The sequence below is a fragment of the Ascaphus truei genome, chromosome 23 (genome assembly GCF_040206685.1).
Source record: "Ascaphus truei isolate aAscTru1 chromosome 23, aAscTru1.hap1, whole genome shotgun sequence".
Classification (NCBI taxonomy): Eukaryota; Metazoa; Chordata; class Amphibia; order Anura; family Ascaphidae; genus Ascaphus; species Ascaphus truei.
Genome location: NC_134505.1, coordinates 678,236 through 702,968, shown reverse-complemented (window position 1 = coordinate 702,968; position 24,733 = coordinate 678,236). Strand labels below are relative to the sequence as shown.

Below are 24,733 nucleotides of genomic sequence, written 5' to 3'. Positions count from 1 at the left end.
GACCCCCCCACCCTCATGGCTGAGTGCTGCTCCTGGGACCCCCACGCCCCCCCCCCTCATGGCTGAGTGCTGCTCCTGGGACCCCCACGCCCCCCCCCCCTCATGGCTGAGTGCTGCTCCTGGGACCCCCACGCCCCCCCCCCCTCATGGCTGAGTGCTGCTCCTGGGACCCCCACGCCCCCCCCCCCTCATGGCTGAGTGCTGCTCCTGGGACCCCCACGCCCCCCCCCTCATGGCTGAGTGCTGCTCCTGGGAGCCCCGCGGCCCCCCTCATGGCTGAGTGCTGCTCCTGGGAGCCCCGTGCCCCCCCCCACCCTCATGGCTGAGTGCTGCTCCTGGAACCCCCCCCCCCTCATGGCTGAGTGCTGCCCCTGGGCCCCCCGAATGCCAGAAGAACCCTTAGAGGGAACCTCCTCAAATTTACACCCAGCAGGGGAACAATCTGGGGAATCAGAGGATTCTACTATGATGGAAACCCAAGGGAGGGCACATGGAAAAAAGAAAATGAAGAAGAGCACGGTAAAAAGACTTGGAGGGACTCTTCGACGTCCTGCAGGTCCCACTGGTAAAGTTCCTCAGGTAACTACAAAGAACCGTTCTTCTGCTCTTCGGAAGGATTGGGGGTCAAGAGCTGAGGACTCCGACGATGTACAGGAACTTTCCTTATCAGAAGAGGAACATAATATGGACGTTTCCAGAGAGACAGACTCGGGCATGACCCCACCTTCAGTGACCGTTAAGAGGTTTGGGTCAATGGGGGATAATGTGGGGAAAAAGAAAAAAAAAGTAATGTTGCACCCTTTTTTTTTTTGGTAAAAAATATCTGTTTCCATAAGTGATCCCTTAAAGGTAATAACGGTTAACGTGGCAAGTATAAAATCATGGAAAGCCCGAACTTTAGCTTACAACGTATTAAAACATTGTGATGCAAATATCATTTTTCTTACAGGAAACAAGATTAAATACAAAAAATGATATTTACAAAGCCAAGCAAGACTGGCAGGCAGGGCCCTCATTTTGGGGGGAGTTACACCTTATGAAGGCGTAGCGATTTTATTTAAAGAGGTTGAGATGAGATGCCATAAACTGTTAGAAATTCAGGAAGGGCGATGCTTACTTCTAGATGTTACTGTGAATAAGTTAGACTTCCGTTTGATTAACATCTATGGACCACAAACAATGAAGGACCCGTAAGGAATTATTTAGCAAGATAAGACCATTTCTGTTTACTTCCAAAATGGTCATTTTTTGTGGTGATTTTAATAATATCTCTAGACTGAAAGATCGAGGTAAAATCTATGATAGTCTAAAAATGATGATAGTAATTTCCTAAATAACCTGTGCAGGCAAGCGGATTTAGAAGATATTCATATTAAACATAATACTGAAGCATCCGGGTTTACTTACTATAAGTGCCAAAGTAAGAGCAGAATTGACCGTGTATATATTAAAAAAAAATATGTTATCTTCAGGAATTAATTTAATTCCGGTTGAATTTTCAGACCATTTAATGTTATCATTCACCCTGAATATCTATGATACCTTGAGGATGGGTAAGGGCAGTTGGAAATTAAACATCTCTACTTTTGAACATAGTGAGACACAAGACCTATTTAGAATGTTTTATGAGGACCAGAGGTCATTACAAGGACTTTATGAAGATTTGGCAGATTGGTGGGAGGGAACAAAACGGAATATAGTCTCGTTTGTAAGGAAACTAGCAAACAGGAAAAGTCAAAATAATTATAAAAAATATCAACTCTTAAGAGGTAAATTATGCCGGCTTTATTCGCAGTTGAATGAGGGTAAATTAATAGATCAGGGAGACATAAAGGTTGTTAAAGATAAAATGAAACAACTTCAATATGATAGATATGTATCACTAATAAAGGAGCGAGATTTTGGCTCACAGAAATCTTATATTTCACCAGATCCCTTTCTCAGCTGTAAAGGAGCGGTGGGAAAGAAACTAATCTATGGGCTTTATGACTCTGGTGGTAATTATAGAACCAAGAGTAAGGACATTTTGGATATAGTTAGTGATTTCTATGCAGATTTATTTAAGGACAGCTATAGGGAGAAAAAGGAAATTGATAGTTATATTAATACATTGGTTATTCCTAAATTAACAAAGGTAGAAGAAACAAACCTGACAATGGAAGTACTAGATAGTGAGGTCAGGGATGTAATAAATGGGTTACAGAAGAATAAAACCCCAGGGACAGACGGCTTAACAGCAGAATTTTTTTTAATTGTTTAGTGATTTGTTAGTTCCTGATTTGACTAAAGTCTTTAACATAATGTTGCAGGAAGGTAAGATACCCAAGGTCCATGTGCAAGTCTCTTCTGATTCTGTTACATAAAAAGAATGATCCAGCAGATATAAAGAACTGGAGACCAATTTCTTTATTGAACACAGATAGGAAAATCTTAGCCAGAATTTTGTTTAATAGGTTGAGAGAGGTATCTGGGAAACTAATCTGTAAGGCTCAGTATTGTGGCATTAAAGGGCGTAATATCACAAACGCAGTCATACACGTAAGAGAGATTTTTGAGGTTTGTAAAGCTCATAAATGAGAGAAATATGTTTTGTGCTTAGATCAAACTAAGGCATTTGACAGAGTAAACCACGTGTATCTCTGGGAAGTCTTATCCGCGTATGGTATTCCCAATTCCTTCATAGGATGGATATCCTTGTTATATAAAGATGCAGTAGGATGTCCACAAATAAATGGCTGGATAGGGAAAGAATTGAGCGTTAAGTCAGGGGTACGTCAAGGATGTCCTTTGAGTCCTCTTCTGTACGTTTATGCAGTAGATCCATTTTTAAGGAAATTGGAATCAAATAATCTTATTGATGGGGTGGAAATAGCAAAAAATCGGACCCTGAAATGTATTGCGTACGCAGATGATATTTCCATTTTCGTGTCGGGAAAAGAAGCTGCGGAAGAGACTTTTAAAAAATATTAGAGATTTTTCAAGTGCTTCCAATTCTAAAGTTAACGTAGAAAAGAGTAGCGCGATTTGGCTAAGTCAGGAAACACCGGGTTTTACACTTCCAGGAACGATTCCAATAAGTGACGGTCCAATAAAAATATTCTGGGCGTAAAGTTTGGGAAGGAACAGTCAGAAATGCTAAATTGGAAAGAGAAGATAGAAATAGGTGAGGAGAAAATTAAGAAATGGAAGAATTGGAAGCTGTCTTTAGGGGAAAGACTGGCAATAATTAAAACTTTCTTAGTACCAATTTTTGATTATATGAGTTATATTTTTCATATACCAGAAAATCTGAATACTAGAATTTTTAGTCTGTTTTTCCAGATGTTATGGGGAAATCGACTAAATTTGATCAAAAGGAATACAACATACTTAGATCAGAAGAAGGGAGGTTTAAAAATGTTAAACCCTGTGGTGTTTTTTAATGTTATTTTTCTGAAATATAATTTTGCCCATATTATGCAGAAAAATGACCTGGTCTGGCCAATGTGCTTTTGGAAATGGGTTAGTCCTTATGTATTGGCGTGGGAGTTTGGGGGACAAGTCAAAACTATGAGAGTGAAATCTGGCTATACCCCGGAGTATGTGGCCCAAAGTGTCAGACTTTTAAGAAGGTGGAAAATAAGCAGTAGGGAGATAGAAATGTGTTCTAGGAAACACATTTATGAGAACATTATTGAGAAATGCTTTTCTTCCCCATTAAACCCGAGAGATTGTGCGGGGGAAGATTTGAGTAAAGCATTAAAAAATTTGAATAGCATGAGAATTCCACCAAAATATAAGGATATTACCTGGTTGGCCTTTCATGGCAAATTATATGTACAAAGTAATATTAAACATAGGAATGTATCAGGCAGAATGTGTCCTAGAAATTCATGCAATAATGAGGTAGAAACAATGGATCATTTTGTGTTACTGTGTCCCTTTAGCAAAGCGATTTGGGAAAGAACGGCTTGTTTTTTTAAGACGCCAATTTTGGGGAAACTTACATATTCAGAATGTATCTATGGAATTTTTAAGAATAAACATAAGTGTAACGAAGGTACAATTTTCCTGATAATAGCAATTGTTAAGTATAATTTGTGGATGGCTAGGTGCCAGGTTTCAATCAAAAATGTGTACATTTCTGAGGATAAACTTTTTGAGGACATTATAAAAGCCGTAAGAAGCGTTAAGGAAAATGAGAAATTGCTTTTAGAAAAGAGAGTTTGGAACAAATGCTGGGTTAATATTTGTATAATGTAAGTCCGTCCATATTGTGCAGTTTTTGGTTTGTAAAGTGATTTGTAAAATGTAATGTTGGAATTTTTTTTCAATAAAAAGAGTTCCTCCTATTACCCCATATTCCCCCTCGCTGTAACCCCTCCTATTACCCCATATACCCCCTCCCTATAACCCCTCCTATTACCCCATATAACCCCTCCCTATGACTCCTCCTATTGCCCCATATAACCCCTCCTATTACCCCTTATAACCGCTCCCTATAACTTCTCCTATTACCCCATATAACCCCTCCCTATGACTCCTCCTATTGCCCCATTTTACCGCTCCGCATAACTCCTCCTATTACCCCCCATATAACCCCTCCCTATAACTCCTCCTATTACCCCCCATATAACCCCTCCCTATAACTCCTCCTGTTACCCCATATACCCCCTCCCTATAACTCCTCCTGTTACTCCATATAAACTCTCCCTATAACTCCTCCTGTTACCCCATATATCCTCTCCATATAACTCGTGTTACCCCATATACCCCCTCCCTATAACTCCTCCTGTTACCCCATATACCCCCTCCCTATAACTCCTCCTGTTACCCCATATATCCTCTCCATATAACTCCTGTTACCCCATATACCCCCTCCCCCCCTGTGTACATACAGTCAGTGCTGGAGACCCCGAGGTGTGAGAGACCCTATTAATCCCATGTAATTGGTTTTGCTTCTCTGCAGGGGGGGGGGGGGGGGGCGCTGATTAGGGTAAGCTGATAAATCCTGATTGCCCCATTACGTTGGCAAACAGTTATCAGGGTGCAGCGAGGAGGGGGCCCCCGGGTATATAGAGCTGGGGGTCCCCTCCCTGGTCACAGTGTCACTATGAAGCTGCTGCTGTGTGTGCTGCTCCTCGTGCTGCTGCCCCGCGGGGAGGGGTATATCTGGGCCTGGATGCTCTCCCTGCCCTATAACAGCCCCGAGGACGCTGCCAGCCTCACCCGGACCCCTCCCGCCAAGGGACCCACGGTAAGTGTCGTCGTCCCCCCGCCGCGTCACTAGTGGGCGTCTGCAGAGCGTCGCGCTTCCAGCACTCGCCCAAAACGTGGGCTGCAGAGCGTCGCTCCGTTAGCTTTCCCCTGCTGCAGAGCGTCGCGCTTCCAGCACTCGCCCAGAACGTGGCCTGCAGAGCGTCGTTCCGTTACCTTTCCCCTGCTGCAGAGCGTCGCGCTTCCAGCACTCGCCCAAAACGTGGCCTGCAGAGCGTCGCTCCGTTACCTTTCCCCTGCTGCAGAGCGTCGCTCCGTTATCTTTACCTGCTGATAGAGGAGCGACGCTCTGCAGTGCTGTAGTAGGGAAAGATAGAGGAGCGACGCTCTGCAGTTATGTAGCAGGGAAAGAGAGGAGCGACGCTCTGCAGTGCTGTAGTAGGGAAAGATAGAGGAGCGACGCTCTGCAGTGCTGTAGTAGGGAAAGATAGAGGAGCGACGCTCTGCAGTTCTGTAGTAGGGAAAGATAGAGGAGAGACGCTCTGCAGTGCTGTAGCAGGGAAAGATAGAGGAGCGACGCTCTGCAGTGCTGTAGTAGGGAAAGATAGAGGAGCGACGCTCTGCAGTGCTGTAGTAGGGAAAGAGAGGAGTGACGCTCTGCAGTGCTGTAGTAGGGAAAGATAGAGGAGTGACGCTCTGCAGTGCTGTAGCAGGGAAAGATAGAGGAGCGACGCTCTGCAGTGCTGTAGCAGGGAAAGATAGAGGAGCGACGCTCTGCAGTGCTGTAGCAGGGAAAGATAGAGGAGCGACGCTCTGCAGTGCTGTAGCAGGGAAAGATAGAGGAGCGACGCTCTGCAGTGCTGTAGCAGGGAAAGATAGAGGAGCGACGCTCTGCAGTGCTGTAGCAGGGAAAGATAGAGGAGCGACGCTCTGCAGTTCTGTAGCAGGGAAAGATAGAGGAGCGACGCTCTGCAGTGCTGTAGCAGGGAAAGATAGAGGAGCGACGCTCTGCAGTTCTGTAGCAGGGAAAGATAGAGGAGCGACGCTCTGCAGTTCTGTAGCAGGGAAAGATAGAGGAGCGACGCTCTGCAGTGCTGTAGCAGGGAAAGATAGAGGAGCGACGCTCTGCACTGCTGTAGCAGGGAAAGATAGAGGAGCGACGCTCTGCAGTGCTGTAGTAGGGAAAGATAGAGGAGCGACGCTCTGCAGTGCTGTAGCAGGGAAAGATAGAGGAGCGACGCTCTGCAGTGCTGTAGCAGGGAAAGATAGAGGAGCGACGCTCTGCAGTTCTGTAGCAGGGAAAGATAGAGGAGCGACGCTCTGCAGTGCTGTAGCAGGGAAAGATAGAGGAGCGACGCTCTGCAGTGCTGTAGCAGGGAAAGATAGAGGAGCGACGCTCTGCAGTGCTGTAGCAGGGAAAGATAGAGGAGCGACGCTCTGCAGTGCTGTAGCAGGGAAAGATAGAGGAGCGACGCTCTGCAGTGCTGTAGCAGGGAAAGATAGAGGAGCGACGCTCTGCAGTGCTGTAGCAGGGAAAGATAGAGGAGCGACGCTCTGCAGTTCTGTAGCAGGGAAAGATAGAGGAGCGACGCTCTGCAGTGCTGTAGCAGGGAAAGATAGAGGAGCGACGCTCTGCAGTTCTGTAGCAGGGAAAGATAGAGGAGCGACGCTCTGCAGTTCTGTAGCAGGGAAAGATAGAGGAGCGACGCTCTGCAGTGCTGTAGCAGGGAAAGATAGAGGAGCGACGCTCTGCACTGCTGTAGTAGGGAAAGATAGAGGAGCGACGCTCTGCAGTGCTGTAGTAGGGAAAGATAGAGGAGCGACGCTCTGCAGTGCTGTAGCAGGGAAAGATAGAGGAGCGACGCTCTGCAGTGCTGTAGCAGGGAAAGATAGAGGAGCGACGCTCTGCAGTTCTGTAGCAGGGAAAGATAGAGGAGCGACGCTCTGCAGTGCTGTAGCAGGGAAAGATAGAGGAGCGACGCTCTGCAGTTCTGTAGCAGGGAAAGATAGAGGAGCGACGCTCTGCAGTGCTGTAGCAGGGAAAGATAGAGGAGCGACGCTCTGCAGTTCTGTAGCAGGGAAAGATAGAGGAGCGACGCTCTGCAGTTCTGTAGCAGGGAAAGATAGAGGAGTGATGCTGTGCAGTGCTGTAGCAGGGAAAGATAGAGGAGCGACACTCTGCAGTTCTGTAGCAGGGAGAGAGAGGAGCGACGCTCTGCAGTGCTGTAGCAGGGAAAGATAGAGGAGCGACGCTCTGCAGTGCTGTAGCAGGGAAAGATAGAGGAGCGACGCTCTGCAGTTCTGTAGCAGGGAAAGATAAAGGAGCGACGCTCTGCAGTTCTGTAGTAGGGAAAGATAGAGGAGCGACGCTCTGCAGTGCTGTAGCAGGGAAAGATAGAGGAGCGACGCTCTGCTGTGCTGTAGCAGGGAAAGATAGAGGAGCGACGCTCTGCAGTGCTGTAGCAGGGAAAGATAGAGGAGCGACGCTCTGCAGTTCTGTAGCAGTGAAAGATAGAGGAGCGACGCTCTGCAGTTCTGTAGCAGGGAAAGATAGAGGAGCGACGCTCTGCAGTGCTGTAGCAGGGAAAGATAGAGGAGCGACGCTCTGCAGTGCTGTAGCAGGGAAAGATAGAGGAGCGACGCTCTGCAGTGCTGTAGTAGGGAAAGATAGAGGAGCGACGCACTGCAGTCCTGTAGCAGGGAAAGATAGAGGAGCGACGCTCTGCAGTGCTGTAGCAGGGAAAGATAGAGGAGCGACGCTCTGCAGGTCTATCATTCCCTATTACAGAACTGCAGAGCGTTGCTCCATTATCTTTCCCTGCTGCAGAGCGTCGCTCTGTTAACACTTGCCTTACCTTAACCCCATCCCCAAACACATATAGATCTGCAGAGCATTGCTCCGTTAACCCCTTCCTTGCCACGGACTGGTGTATCGTAGGAGGGTATGTCCCGGCTGTGAGGAGGTGTTCTTATAAAGGGGTGTTGTTCTTATAAAGGGGTTGCTTTGGCCCCCTTGGCTTCTCAGTGAGATAACCCCCCACCCCCCCTCCGCAGGTAACATGTGACCACGACCGGGGCTGTGGGCGGGGCCTGTTCTGTGACCGCCATTTTGGCCTGTGCGTGGCACTGCGGCAGGACGGGCAGTATTGCAGGAAAGACTCGCATTGCGCCCGCGGCCTCGGCTGCATGTTCGGGCGCTGCCAACGGACTATCCCAGGCGGGCACGAAGGTAAGAGTATATCTCTCTGCGTGTTATATACAGTATATCTCCCTGCGTGTTATATGCAGTATATCTCTCTGCGTGTTATATGCAGTATATCTCTCTGCGTGTTATATGCAATATATCTCTCTGCGTGTTGTATGCAGTATATCTCTCTGCGTGTTGTATGCAGTATATCTCTCTGCGTGTTATATACAGTATATCTCTCTGCGTGTTATATACAGTATATCTCTCTGCGTGTTATATACAGTAATCTCCCTGCGTGTTATATGCAGTATATCTCTCTGCGTGTTATATACAGTATATCTCCCTGCGTGTTATATGCAGTATATCTCTCTGCGTGTTATATGCAGTATATCTCTCTGCGTGTTATATGCAATATATCTCTCTGCGTGTTGTATGCAGTATATCTCTCTGCGTGTTGTATGCAGTATATCTCTCTGCGTGTTATATACAGTATATCTCTCTGCGTGTTATATACAGTATATCTCTCTGCGTGTTATATACAGTAATCTCTCTGCGTGTTATATACAGTATATCTCTGCGTGTTATATGCAGTATATCTCTCTGCGTGTTGTATGCAGTATATCTCTCTGCGTGTTATATCTCCCTGCGTGTTATATACAGTATATCTCTCTGCGTGTTATATACAGTATATCTCTCTGCGTGTTATATACAGTATATCTCTCTGCGTGTTATATGCAGTATATCTCTCTGCGTGTTATATACAGTATATCTCTCTGTGTGTTGTATGCAGTATATCTCTGCGTGTTGTATGCAGTATATCTTTCTGCGTGTTGTATGCAGTATATCTCTCTGCGTGTTATATGCAGTATATCTCTCTGCGTGTTATATGCAGTATATCTCTCTGCGTGTTGTATGCAGTATATCTCTCTGCGTGTTGTATGCAGTATATCTCCCTGCGTGTTATATGCAGTATATCTCTCTGCGTGTTATATGCAGTATATCTCTCTGCGTGTTGTATGCAGTATATCTCCCTGCGTGTTGTATGCAGTATATCTCTCTGCGTGTTATATACAGTATATCTCTCTGCGTGTTATATACAGTATATCTCCCTGCGTGTTGTATGCAGTATATCTCTCTGCGTGTTATATACAGTATATCTCTGCGTGTTATATACAGTATATCTCCCTGCGTGTTGTATGCAGTATATCTCCCTGCGTGTTGTATGCAGTATATCTCCCTGCGTGTTATATACAGTATATCTCCCTGCGTGTTGTATGCAGTATATCTCTCTGCGTGTTATATACAGTATATCTCCCTGCGTGTTGTATGCAGTATATCTCTCTGCGTGTTATATACAGTATATCTCTCTGCGTGTTATATACAGTATATCTCTCTGCGTGTTATATACAGTATATCTCCCTGCGTGTTGTATGCAGTATATCTCCCTGCGTGTTGTATGCAGTATATCTCTCTGCGTGTTGTATGCAGTATATCTCTCTGCGTGTTGTATGCAGTATATCTCTCTGCGTGTTGTATGCAGTATATCTCTCTGCGTGTTGTATGCAGTATATCTCTCTGCGTGTTATATGCAGTATATCTCTGCGTGTTGTATGCAGTATATCTCTCTGCGTGTTATATACAGTATATCTCCCTGCGTGTTGTATGCAGTATATCTCTCTGCGTGTTATATACAGTATATCTCTCTGCGTGTTATATACAGTATATCTCTCTGCGTGTTATATACAGTATATCTCCCTGCGTGTTGTATGCAGTATATCTCTCTGCGTGTTGTATGCAGTATATCTCTCTGCGTGTTGTATGCAGTATATCTCTCTGCGTGTTGTATGCAGTATATCTCTCTGCGTGTTGTATGCAGTATATCTCTCTGCGTGTTGTATGCAGTATATCTCTCTGCGTGTTATATGCAGTATATCTCCCTGCGTGTTGTATGCAGTATATCTCTCTGCGTGTTATATACAGTATATCTCCCTGCGTGTTGTATGCAGTATATCTCCCTGCGTGTTGTATGCAGTATATCTCCCTGCGTGTTGTATGCAGTATATCTCTCTGCGTGTTGTATGCAGTATATCTCCCTGCGTGTTGTATGCAGTATATCTCCCTGCGTGTTGTATGCAGTATATCTCCCTGCGTGTTGTATGCAGTATATCTCCCTGCGTGTTGTATGCAGTATATCTCCCTGCGTGTTGTATGCAGTATATCTCCCTGCGTGTTGTATGCAGTATATCTCCCTGCGTGTTGTATGCAGTATATCTCCCTGCGTGTTGTATGCAGTATATCTCCCTGCGTGTTGTATGCAGTATATCTCCCTGCGTGTTGTATGCAGTATATCTCCCTGCGTGTTATATGCAGTATATCTCCCTGCGTGTTGTATGCAGTATATCTCCCTGCGTGTTGTATGCAGTATATCTCCCTGCGTGTTGTATGCAGTATATCTCCCTGCGTGTTGTATACAGTATATCTCTCTGCGTGTTATATACAGTATATCTTTCTGCGTGTTGTATGCAGTATATCTCTCTGCGTGTTGTATGCAGTATATCTCTCTGCGTGTTGTATGCAGTATATCTCTCTGCGTGTTGTATGCAGTATATCTCCCTGCGTGTTATATGCAGTATATCTCCCTGCGTGTTGTATGCAGTATATCTCCCTGCGTGTTGTATGCAGTATATCTCCCTGCGTGTTGTATGCAGTATATCTCCCTGCGTGTTGTATGCAGTATATCTCCCTGCGTGTTGTATGCAGTATATCTCCCTGCGTGTTGTATGCAGTATATCTCTCTGCGTGTTGTATGCAGTATATCTCCCTGCGTGTTGTATGCAGTATATCTCCCTGCGTGTTGTATGCAGTATATCTCCCTGCGTGTTGTATGCAGTATATCTCCCTGCGTGTTGTATGCAGTATATCTCCCTGCGTGTTGTATGCAGTATATCTCTCTGCGTGTTATATACAGTATATCTCTCTGCGTGTTATATACAGTATATCTCCCTGCGTGTTGTATGCAGTATATCTCTCTGCGTGTTATATACAGTATATCTCTGCGTGTTATATACAGTATATCTCCCTGCGTGTTGTATGCAGTATATCTCCCTGCGTGTTGTATGCAGTATATCTCCCTGCGTGTTATATGCAGTATATCTCCCTGCGTGTTGTATGCAGTATATCTCTCTGCGTGTTATATACAGTATATCTCCCTGCGTGTTGTATGCAGTATATCTCTCTGCGTGTTATATGCAGTATATCTCTCTGCGTGTTATATACAGTATATCTCTCTGCGTGTTATATACAGTATATCTCCCTGCGTGTTGTATGCAGTATATCTCTCTGCGTGTTGTATGCAGTATATCTCTCTGCGTGTTGTATGCAGTATATCTCTCTGCGTGTTGTATGCAGTATATCTCTCTGCGTGTTGTATGCAGTATATCTCTCTGCGTGTTGTATGCAGTATATCTCTCTGCGTGTTATATGCAGTATATCTCTGCGTGTTGTATGCAGTATATCTCTCTGCGTGTTATATGCAGTATATCTCCCTGCGTGTTGTATGCAGTATATCTCTCTGCGTGTTATATACAGTATATCTCTCTGCGTGTTATATACAGTATATCTCTCTGCGTGTTATATACAGTATATCTCCCTGCGTGCTGTATGCAGTATATCTCTCTGCGTGTTGTATGCAGTATATCTCTCTGCGTGTTGTATGCAGTATATCTCTCTGCGTGTTGTATGCAGTATATCTCTCTGCGTGTTGTATGCAGTATATCTCTGCGTGTTGTATGCAGTATATCTCCCTGCGTGTTATATACAGTATATCTCCCTGCGTGTTGTATGCAGTATATCTCTCTGCGTGTTATATACAGTATATCTCTCTGCGTGTTATATACAGTATATCTCTCTGCGTGTTGTATGCAGTATATCTCCCTGCGTGTTGTATGCAGTATATCTCCCTGCGTGTTGTATGCAGTATATCTCTCTGCGTGTTGTATGCAGTATATCTCCCTGCGTGTTGTATGCAGTATATCTCCCTGCGTGTTGTATGCAGTATATCTCCCTGCGTGTTGTATGCAGTATATCTCCCTGCGTGTTGTATGCAGTATATCTCCCTGCGTGTTGTATGCAGTATATCTCCCTGCGTGTTGTATGCAGTATATCTCCCTGCGTGTTATATGCAGTATATCTCCCTGCGTGTTGTATGCAGTATATCTCCCTGCGTGTTGTATGCAGTATATCTCCCTGCGTGTTGTATGCAGTATATCTCCCTGCGTGTTGTATGCAGTATATCTCCCTGCGTGTTGTATGCAGTATATCTCCCTGCGTGTTGTATGCAGTATATCTCCCTGCGTGTTGTATACAGTATATCTCTCTGCGTGTTATATACAGTATATCTCTCTGCGTGTTGTATGCAGTATATCTCTCTGCGTGTTGTATGCAGTATATCTCTCTGCGTGTTGTATGCAGTATATCTCTGCGTGTTGTATGCAGTATATCTCTGCGTGTTGTATGCAGTATATCTCTCTGCGTGTTATATACAGTATATCTCCCTGCGTGTTGTATGCAGTATATCTCTCTGCGTGTTATATACAGTATATCTCTCTGCGTGTTATATACAGTATATCTCTCTGCGTGTTGTATACAGTATATCTCCCTGCGTGTTGTATGCAGTATATCTCCCTGCGTGTTGTATGCAGTATATCTCCCTGCGTGTTGTATGCAGTATATCTCCCTGCGTGTTGTATGCAGTATATCTCCCTGCGTGTTGTATGCAGTATATCTCCCTGCGTGTTGTATGCAGTATATCTCCCTGCGTGTTGTATGCAGTATATCTCCCTGCGTGTTGTATGCAGTATATCTCCCTGCGTGTTGTATGCAGTATATCTCCCTGCGTGTTGTATGCAGTATATCTCCCTGCGTGTTGTATGCAGTATATCTCTCTGCGTGTTATATACAGTATATCTCTCTGCGTGTTGTATGCAGTATATCTCTCTGCGTGTTGTATGCAGTATATCTCTCTGCGTGTTGTATGCAGTATATCTCTCTGCGTGTTGTATGCAGTATATCTCCCTGCGTGTTATATGCAGTATATCTCCCTGCGTGTTGTATGCAGTATATCTCCCTGCGTGTTGTATGCAGTATATCTCCCTGCGTGTTGTATGCAGTATATCTCCCTGCGTGTTGTATGCAGTATATCTCCCTGCGTGTTGTATGCAGTATATCTCCCTGCGTGTTGTATGCAGTATATCTCTCTGCGTGTTGTATGCAGTATATCTCCCTGCGTGTTGTATGCAGTATATCTCCCTGCGTGTTGTATGCAGTATATCTCCCTGCGTGTTGTATGCAGTATATCTCCCTGCGTGTTGTATGCAGTATATCTCCCTGCGTGTTGTATGCAGTATATCTCCCTGCGTGTTGTATGCAGTATATCTCCCTGCGTGTTATATGCAGTATATCTCCCTGCGTGTTATATGCAGTATATCTCCCTGCGTGTTATATGCAGTATATCTCTCTGCGTGTTGTATGCAGTATATCTCCCTGCGTGTTGTATGCAGTATATCTCCCTGCGTGTTATATGCAGTATATCTCCCTGCGTGTTATATGCAGTATATCTCTCTGCGTGTTGTATGCAGTATATCTCCCTGCGTGTTGTATGCAGTATATCTCCCTGCGTGTTGTATGCAGTATATCTCCCTGCGTGTTGTATGCAGTATATCTCTCTGCGTGTTATATACAGTATATCTCTCTGCGTGTTGTATGCAGTATATCTCTCTGCGTGTTGTATGCAGTATATCTCTCTGCGTGTTGTATGCAGTATATCTCTCTGCGTGTTGTATGCAGTATATCTCCCTGCGTGTTATATGCAGTATATCTCCCTGCGTGTTGTATGCAGTATATCTCCCTGCGTGTTGTATGCAGTATATCTCCCTGCGTGTTGTATGCAGTATATCTCCCTGCGTGTTGTATGCAGTATATCTCCCTGCGTGTTGTATGCAGTATATCTCCCTGCGTGTTGTATGCAGTATATCTCTCTGCGTGTTGTATGCAGTATATCTCCCTGCGTGTTGTATGCAGTATATCTCCCTGCGTGTTGTATGCAGTATATCTCCCTGCGTGTTGTATGCAGTATATCTCCCTGCGTGTTGTATGCAGTATATCTCCCTGCGTGTTGTATGCAGTATATCTCCCTGCGTGTTGTATGCAGTATATCTCCCTGCGTGTTGTATGCAGTATATCTCCCTGCGTGTTGTATGCAGTATATCTCCCTGCGTGTTGTATGCAGTATATCTCCCTGCGTGTTATATGCAGTATATCTCCCTGCGTGTTATATGCAGTATATCTCCCTGCGTGTTATATGCAGTATATCTCTCTGCGTGTTGTATGCAGTATATCTCCCTGCGTGTTGTATGCAGTATATCTCCCTGCGTGTTATATGCAGTATATCTCCCTGCGTGTTATATGCAGTATATCTCTCTGCGTGTTGTATGCAGTATATCTCCCTGCGTGTTGTATGCAGTATATCTCCCTGCGTGTTGTATGCAGTATATCTCTCTGCGTGTTGTATGCAGTATATCTCCCTGCGTGTTATATACAGTATATCTCTCTGCGTGTTGTATGCAGTATATCTCTCTGCGTGTTATATACAGTATATCTCTCTGCGTGTTGTATGCAGTATATCTCCCTGCGTGTTGTATGCAGTATATCTCCCTGCGTGTTGTATGCAGTATATCTCCCTGCGTGTTGTATGCAGTATATCTCCCTGCGTGTTGTATGCAGTATATCTCCCTGCATGTTGTATGCAGTATATCTCCCTGCGTGTTGTATGCAGTATATCTCCCTGCGTGTTATATGCAGTATATCTCCCTGCGTGTTATATGCAGTATATCTCCCTGCGTGTTATATGCAGTATATCTCTCTGCGTGTTGTATGCAGTATATCTCCCTGCGTGTTGTATGCAGTATATCTCCCTGCGTGTTATATGCAGTATATCTCCCTGCGTGTTATATGCAGTATATCTCTCTGCGTGTTGTATGCAGTATATCTCCCTGCGTGTTGTATGCAGTATATCTCCCTGCGTGTTGTATGCAGTATATCTCTCTGCGTGTTGTATGCAGTATATCTCCCTGCGTGTTATATACAGTATATCTCTCTGCGTGTTGTATGCAGTATATCTCTCTGCGTGTTATATACAGTATATCTCTCTGCGTGTTGTATGCAGTATATCTCTCTGCGTGTTATATACAGTATATCTCCCTGCGTGTTATATGCAGTATATCTCTCTGCGTGTTATATCCTCTTTTCTCTGTACACACTCTCTCTAGGTGACCTAATCACATCTCTTGGGTTTAATTATCACCTCTATGCTGACGACACAGAAATTTACTTTTCAATCCCCGACCTTACACCTGCTGTACAAACCAAAGTTTCTGAATGTCTCTCTGCTATATCGTCCTGGATGACCCTCCGCCGCCTTAAACTCAACATGGCTAAAACAGAGCTCCTCATACTCCCTCCCAAACCTGGCCTTACTACCTCCTTCCACATTACTGTTGGAACTACGATCATTCACCCAGTAGCCCAAGCATGCTGTCTAGGGGTCACACTCGACTCCTCTCTCACATTCGCCCCTCACATTCAGAACATTTCTAAAACTTGTCGCTTTTTCCTCCGCAATATAACTAAGATTCGCCCTTTCCTCTGTTGCTCGACTGCTAAAACTCTGACTCAGGCCCTCATTCTCTCCCGTCTGGATTACTGTAACCTCCTGCTGTCCGGCCTTCCTGCCTCTCACCTGTCTCCCATACAATCTATCCTAAACGCTGCTGCCAGAATCACTCTGCTCTTTCCTAAATCTGTCCCTGCGTCCCCCCTCCTGAAATCCCTCTCCCGGCTTCCGATCAAATCCCGCATCTCACACTCCATTCTTCTCCTCACTTTTACAGCTTTACACCCCTCTGCCCCTCCTTACATCTCACTATACCCCCCTCTGCCCCTCCTTACATCTCACTATACCCTCCTCTGCCCCCCCTTACATCTCCCCCTAATATCTCACTATACACTCCTCTGTCCCGCCTTACATCTCCCCCTAATATCTCACTATACCCCCTTCTGCCCCTCCTTACATCATACCCTAATATCTCACTATACCCCCCTCTGCTCCTCCTTACATCTCACTATACCCCCCTCTGCCCCTCCTTACATCTCACCCTAATATCTCACTATACCCCCTTCTGCCCCTCCTTACATCATACCCTAATATCTCACTATACCCCCCTCTGCTCCTCCTTACATCTCACTATACCCTCCTCTGTCCCGCCTTACATCTCCCCCTAATATCTCACTATACCCCCTTCTGCCCCTCCTTACATCATACCCTAATATCTCACTATACCCCCCTCTGCTCCTCCTTACATCTCACTATACCCCCCTCTGCCCCTCCTTACATCTCACCCTAATATCTCACTATACCCCCTTCTGCCCCTCCTTACATCATACCCTAATATCTCACTATACCCCCCTCTGCTCCTCCTTACATCTCACTATACCCTCCTCTGTCCCGCCTTACATCTCCCCCTAATATCTCACTATACCCTCCTCTGCCCCTCCTTACATCTCACTATACATCTCTGCCCCTCCTTACATCTCACTATACCCCCCTCTGCTCCTCCTTACATCTCAGCCCTAATTTCTCGCTATGCACCATCCCGTCTCTTGCGTTCTGCTCAAGGATGTCTTCTCTCTACCCCCTTTGTATCTAAAGCCCTCTCCCGCCTTAACCCTTTCTCACTGACTGCCCCACACCTCTGGAATGCCCTTCCCCTCAGTACCCGACTAGCACCCTCTCTATCCACCTTTAAGACCCAACTTAAGACACACTTGCTTAAAGAAGCATATGAATAGCACTGTGGATATTCTGAACACACGATACATAAAGCTTGGCCCCCTGCAGACGCACTTACCAGAACTCCCTCCTACTGTCTCTGTACGTTCTCCCTACCTACCAATTAGACTGTAAGCTCCTCGGGGCAGGGACTCCTCTTCCTTAATGTTACATCTATGTCTGAAGCGCTTATTCCCAATGTGTGTTATTTGTATGATTGTCGCGTGTATTACTGCGGTGAAGCGCTGTGTACACTAATGGCGCTATATAAAGACATACATTATATACAGTATCTCTGCGTGTTATATACAGTATATCCCCCTCCCAGGGTCCCGTTGCCGGCACGATAAGGACTGTGGCCCCTCCATGTGCTGCGCGCGGCATCACGGCGAGACGATCTGCCAGCGACGGCTCCCCGCGGGACACAGCTGCTTCATCCCGGAGGGGGGGCTGGCGTTCAGCCTCAACCAGCGCTGCCCCTGCGAGGAGGGTCTAACCTGCAGTGCCGCGCCCCCACCCAGAGAGTGAGTAACCCCCCGCAGCGCCTCCACACAGTGTGTATCCCCCCACAGCGCCCCCACACAGAGAGTGAGTAACCCCCCGCAGCGCCTCCACACAGTGTGTATCCCCCCACAGCGCCCCCACCCAGAGAGTGAGTAACCCCCCGCAGCGCCTCCACACAGTGTGTATCCCCCCACAGCGCCCCCACCCAGAGAGTGAGTAACCCCCCGCAGCGCCTCCACACAGTGTGTATCCCCCCACAGCGCCCCCACACAGAGAGTGAGTAACCCCCCGCAGCGCCTCCACACAGTGTGTATCCCCCCACAGCGCCCCCACCCAGAGAGTGAGTAACCCCCCGCAGCGCCTCCACAGTGTGTATCCCCCCACAGCGCCCCCACCCAGAGAGTGAGTAACCCCCCGCAGCGCCTCCACACAGTGTGTATCCCCCCACAGCGCCCCCACCCAGAGAGTGAGTAACCCCCCGCAGCGCCCCCACACAGTGTGTATCCCCCCACAGCGCCCCCACACAGAGAGTGAGTAACCCCCCGCAGCGCCTCCACACAAAGTGTGTATCCCCCCACAGCGCCCCCACCCTGAGTGAGTAACCCCCCGCAGCGCCTCCACACAAAGTGTGTATCCCCCCACAGCGCCCCCACCCAGAGAGTGAGTAACCCCCCGCAGCGCCTCCACACATAGTGTGTAGCCCCACACAGCGCCCCCACCCAGAGAGTGAGTAACCCCCCGCAGCGCCTCCACACATAGTGTGTAACCCCACACAGCGCCCCCACACAGAGTGAGTAACCCCCCCGCAGCGCCCCCACACAGTGAGTAACCCCCCGCAGCACCCCCACACAGAGTGAGTAACCCCCCGCAGCACCCCCACACAGAGAGTGAGTAACCCCCCGCAGCGCCCCCACACAGAGTGAGTAACCCCCCGCAGCGCCCCCACACAGAGAGTGAGTAACCCCCCGCAGCGCCCCCACACAGTGAGTAACCCCCCGCAGCACCCCCACACAGAGAGTGAGTAACCCCCCGCAGCGCCCCCACACAGTGAGTAACCCCCCACAGCACCCCCACCCAGAGTGAGTAACCCCCCGCAGCACCCCCACACAGTGAGTAACCCCCCGCAGCACCCCCACACAGTGAGTAACCCCCCGCAGCACCCCCACACAGTGAGTAACCCCCCGCAGCACCCCCACACAGTGAGTAACCCCCCGCAGCACCCCCACACAGTGAGTAACCCCCCGCAGCGCCCCCACACAGTGAGTAACCCCCCGCAGCACCCCCACACAGTGAGTAACCCCCCGCAGCACCCCCACACAGTGAGTAACCCCCCGCAGCGCCCCCACACAGTGAGTAACCCCCCGCAGCGCCCCCACACAGAGTGAGTAACCCCCCGCAGCGCCCCCACACAGAGTGAGTAACCCCCCGCAGCGCCCCCACACAGAGTGAGTAACCCTCCCCCCCGTGCGCCAGTCTCTGCACACGCCCGGTCTCTGCACACGCCCGGTCTCTGCACACGCCCGGGTACCAGTCTCTGCACACGCCCGGTCTCTGCACACGCCCGGGTACCAGTCTCTGCACACGCCCGGTCTCTGCACACGCCCGGGTACCAGTCTCTGCACACGCCCGGTCTCTGCACACGCCCGGGTACCAGTCTCTGCACACGCCCGGTCTCTGCACACGCCCGGGTACCAGTCTCTGCACACGCCCGGTCTCTGCACACGCCCGGTCTCTGCACACGCCCGGGTACCAGTCTCTGCACACGCCCGGTCTCTGCACACGCCCGGGTACCAGTCTCTGCACACGCCCGGGTACCAGTCTCTGCACACGCCCGGTCTCTGCACACGCCCGGGTACCAGTCTCTGCACACGCCCGGGTACCAGTCTCTGCACACGCCCGGTCTCTGCACACGCCCGGGTACCAGTCTCTGCACACGCCCAGTCTCTGCACACGCCCGGGTACCAGTCTCTGCACACGCCCGGTCTCTGCACACGCCCGGGTACCAGTCTCTGCACACGCCCGGTCTCTGCACACGCCCGGGTACCAGTCTCTGCACACGCCCGGGTACCAGTCTCTGCACACGCCCGGTCTCTGCACACGCCCGGGTACCAGTCTCTGCACACGCCCAGTCTCTGCACACGCCCGGGTACCAGTCTCTGCACACGCCCGGTCTCTGCACACGCCCGGGTACCAGTCTCTGCACACGCCCGGTCTCTGCACACGCCCGGTCTCTGCACACGCCCGGGTACCACGTGTGACACGGTATGGGAACACTTACTTTTTAGTAAGTCTTTACCGCCCCCCTGTGGCCAGCCGGAGATGTTACAATTTGTGCCAAACCTGCATCTTGCAGGGGGGCAGTGTGTGTGTCTGTGTGTCTGTGTGTCTGTGTGTCTGTGTGTCTGTGTGTCTGTGTGTCTGTGTGTCTGTGTGTCTGTGTGTCTGTGTGTCTGTGTGTCTGTGTGTCTGTGTGTCTGTGTGTCTGTGTGTCTGTGTGTCTGTGTGTCTGTGTGTGTGCGTGTGTGTGTGCGTGTCACAGGATCAGGGTTAGAATAAACTTATTATGGTGTCTGCCTCACTCTCGCCCTCCTGTCTGTGTGTGTGTCTGTCTGTGTGTGTGTCTGTGTGTGTGTGTGTGTCTGTGTGTGTGTCTGTGTGTGTGTGTGTCTCTCTCACAGGATCAGGGTTAGAATAAACTTATTATGGTGTCTGTCTCACTCCCGCCCTCCTGTGTGTGTGTGTGTCTGTGTGTGTCTGTGTGTGTGTCTGTGTGTGTGTCTGTGTGTCTCTCTCACAGGATCAGGGTTAGAATAAACTTATTATGGTGTCTGTCTCACTCCCGCCCTCCTGTCTCTGTGTGTGTCTGTGTGTGTGTGTCTGTGTGTGTGTCTGTGTGTGTCTGTGTGTGTGTCTGTGTGTGTGTCTCTCTCACAGGATCAGGGTTAGAATAAACTTATTATGGTGTCTGTCTCACTCTCGCCCTCCTGTCTGTGTGTGTGTGTGTCTGTGTGTGTGTCTGTGTGTGTGTGTGTGTGTGTCTCTCACAGGATCAGGGTTAGAATAAACTTATTATGGTGTCTGTCTCACTCCAGCCCTCCTGTCTGTGTGTGTGTCTGTGTGTGTGTGTCTGTGTGTGTCTGTGTCTGTCACAGGATCAGGGTTACCCTCCTGTCTGTGTGTGTGTGTCTCTCTCACAGGATCAGGGTTAGAATAAACTTATTATGGTGTCTGTCTCACTCCCGCCCTCCTGTCTGTGTCTGTGTGTCTGTCTGTGTGTGTGTCTGTCTGTCTGTGTCTGTGTCTGTGTGTGTGTGTGTGTGTCTGTCACAGGATCAGTGTTAGCATAAACTTATTATGGTGTCTGTCTCACTCCCGCCCTCCTGTCTGTGTCTGCAGGAAGGAGTTTGATTACAGCCCAGGAGCAGCGTGGAAGTGCCTGAGCCCCTCTCCGTGACCCCCCTCTCTCCGTGACCCCCCCCACTCTCTCCGTGACCCCCCCCCTCTCTCCGTGACCCCCCCCCCCTCTCTCCGTGACCCCCCCCTCTCTCCGTGACTCCCCCCTCTCTCCATGACCGCCTCTCCCCCCCCCCTGTGTAAATACCCTGTACATACAGATATATAAATAAAGAGGTTTATGTGCACGCTTGGGCTTAACCCGGTTCTGAACTGATGTGTGGTTTTGTGTGTAAATTGAGAAATCTTCAAACAAAACTGGCGTTTTTCCATGGATTAAATTAGCATATAGAGCTTTCCAAACCTCACAGGTCTCTTCTTCACATGTACAGAGCTTCCCAAACCTCACAGGTCTCTTCTTCACATGTACAGAGCTTCCCAAACCTCACAGGTCTCTTCTTCACATGTACAGAGCTTTCCAAACCTCACAGGTCTCTTCTTCACATGTACAGAGCTTCCCAAACCTCACAGGTCTCTTCTTCACATGTACAGAGCTTCCCAAACCTCACAGGTCTCTTCGTCACATGTACAGAGCTTTCCCAAACCTCACAAGTCTCTTCTTCACATGTACAGAACTTTCCCAAACCTCACAGGTCTCTTCTTCACATGTACAGAACTTTACCACACCTCACAGGTCTCTTCTTCACATGTACAGAGCTTTCCCAAACCTCACAGGTCTCTTCTTCACATGTACAGAGCTTTCCCAAACCTCACAAGTCTCACTTCACATGTACAGAGCTTCCCCAAACCTCACAAGTCTCTCTTCACATGTACAGAGCTTTCCCAAACCTCACAGGTCTCTTCTTCACATGTACAGAGCTTTCCCAAACCTCACAGGTCTCTTCTTCACATGTACAGAGCTTCCCAAACCTCACAAGTCTCTCTTCACATGTACAGAGCTTCCCAAACCTCACAGGTCTCTTCACATGTACAGAGCTTCCCAAACCTCACAGGTCTCTTCTTCACATGTACAGAGCTTTCCCAAACCTCACAAGTCTCTCTTCACATGTACAGAGCTTTCCCAAACCTCACAAGTCTCTTCTTCACATGTACAGAACTTTCCCAAACCTCACAGGTCTCTTCTTCACATGTACAGAACTTTACCACACCTCACAGGTCTCTTCTTCACATGTACAGAGCTTTCCCAAACCTCACAGGTCTCTTCTTCACATGTACAGAGCTTCCCCAAACCTCACAAGTCTCTCTTCACATGTACAGAGCTTTCCCAAACCTCATAGGTCTCTTCTTCACATGTACAGAGCTTTCCCAAACCTCACAGGTCTCTTCTTCACATGTACAGAGCTTTCCCAAACCTCACAAGTCTCTCTTCACATGTACAGAGCTTTCCCAAACCTCACAGGTCTCTTCACATGTACAGAGCTTTCCCAAACCTCACAGGTCTCTTCTTCACATGTACAGAGCTTCCCCAAACCTCACAGGTCTCTTCTTCACATGTACAGAGCTTTCCCAAACCTCACAGGTCTCTTCTTCACACGTACAGAGCTTTCCCAAACCTCACAGGTCTCTTCTTCACACGTACAGAGCTTCCCCAAACCTCACAGGTCTCGTCTTCACATGTACAGAGATTCCCAAACCTCACAGGTCTCTTCTTCACATGTACAGAGCTTTCCCCAAACCTCACAGGTCTCTTCTTCCCATATACAGAGATTCCCAAACCTCACAGGTCTCTTCTTCACATGTACAGAGCTTTCCCAAACCTCACAGGTCTCTTCTTCACATGTACAGAGCTTCCCCAAACCTCACAGGTCTCTTCTTCACATGTACAGAGCTTCCCAAACCTCACAGGTCTCTTCTTCACATGTACAGAACTTTCCCAAACCTCACAGGTCTCTTCTTCACATGTACAGAGCTTTCCAAACCTCACAGGTCTCTTCTTCACATGTACAGAGCTTCCCAAACCTCACAGGTCTCTTCTTCACATGTACAGAGCTTCCCAAACCTCACAGGTCTCTTCGTCACATGTACAGAGCTTTCCCAAACCTCACAAGTCTCTTCTTCACATGTACAGAACTTTCCCAAACCTCACAGGTCTCTTCTTCACATGTACAGAACTTTACCACACCTCACAGGTCTCTTCTTCACATGTACAGAGCTTTCCCAAACCTCACAGGTCTCTTCTTCACATGTACAGAGCTTTCCCAAACCTCACAAGTCTCACTTCACATGTACAGAGCTTCCCCAAACCTCACAAGTCTCTCTTCACATGTACAGAGCTTTCCCAAACCTCACAGGTCTCTTCTTCACATGTACAGAGCTTTCCCAAACCTCACAGGTCTCTTCTTCACATGTACAGAGCTTCCCAAACCTCACAAGTCTCTCTTCACATGTACAGAGCTTCCCAAACCTCACAGGTCTCTTCACATGTACAGAGCTTCCCAAACCTCACAGGTCTCTTCTTCACGTGTACAGAGCTTTCCCAAACCTCACAGGTCTCTTCTTCACATGTACAGAGCTTCCCAAACCTCACAAGTCTCTCTTCACATGTACAGAGCTTTCCCAAACCTCACAGGTCTCTTCACATGTACAGAGCTTTCCCAAACCTCACAGGTCTCTTCTTCACATGTACAGAGCTTCCCCAAACCTCACAGGTCTCTTCTTCACATGTACAGAGCTTTCCCAAACCTCACAAGTCTCTCTTCACATGTACAGAGCTTTCCCAAACCTCACAAGTCTCTTCTTCACATGTACAGAACTTTCCCAAACCTCACAGGTCTCTTCTTCACATGTACAGAACTTTACCACACCTCACAGGTCTCTTCTTCACATGTACAGAGCTTTCCCAAACCTCACAGGTCTCTTCTTCACATGTACAGAGCTTCCCCAAACCTCACAAGTCTCTCTTCACATGTACAGAGCTTTCCCAAACCTCATAGGTCTCTTCTTCACATGTACAGAGCTTTCCCAAACCTCACAGGTCTCTTCTTCACATGTACAGAGCTTTCCCAAACCTCACAAGTCTCTCTTCACATGTACAGAGCTTTCCCAAACCTCACAGGTCTCTTCACATGTACAGAGCTTTCCCAAACCTCACAGGTCTCTTCTTCACATGTACAGAGCTTCCCCAAACCTCACAGGTCTCTTCTTCACATGTACAGAGCTTTCCCAAACCTCACAGGTCTCTTCTTCACACGTACAGAGCTTTCCCAAACCTCACAGGTCTCGTCTTCACATGTACAGAGCTTTCCCAAACCTCACAGGTCTCTTCTTCACATGTACAGAGCTTCCCCAAACCTCACAGGTCTCTTCTTCACATGTACAGAGCTTCCCCAAACCTCACAGGTCTCTTCTTCACATGTACAGAGCTTCCCAAACCTCACAGGTCTCTTCTTCACCTCGTCAGGTTACAAGCCTGTCACTTATTTTCACCTATGACCGAGTCCTGGCTCGTTGCAGGCCTCTGGCAACCCAAGGGTTAAATGCCCTGCACAGCTGTGTAGGTTAAAAAACAAACTGCCACCCTGTCATATGAGCAGCACGCGCCCCCCCCC

General features: G+C 48.1%; 1 protein-coding gene across 1 annotated transcript; it reads left to right on the top strand.

Moving 5' to 3' along the window:
• The first annotated feature begins 384 nt into the window (after nucleotides 1-384).
• LOC142473207 (uncharacterized) lies at nucleotides 385-21,415 on the top strand. The gene is made up of 5 exons (XM_075580410.1): nucleotides 385-743; nucleotides 5,185-5,236; nucleotides 8,251-8,425; nucleotides 17,596-17,791; nucleotides 21,168-21,415. The coding sequence occupies exons 1-5, from the start codon at nucleotides 385-387 to the stop codon at nucleotides 21,223-21,225; spliced, it is 840 nt and encodes a 279-aa protein (XP_075436525.1). The 3' UTR covers nucleotides 21,226-21,415.
• Nucleotides 21,416-24,733: the final 3,318 nt, after the last annotated feature.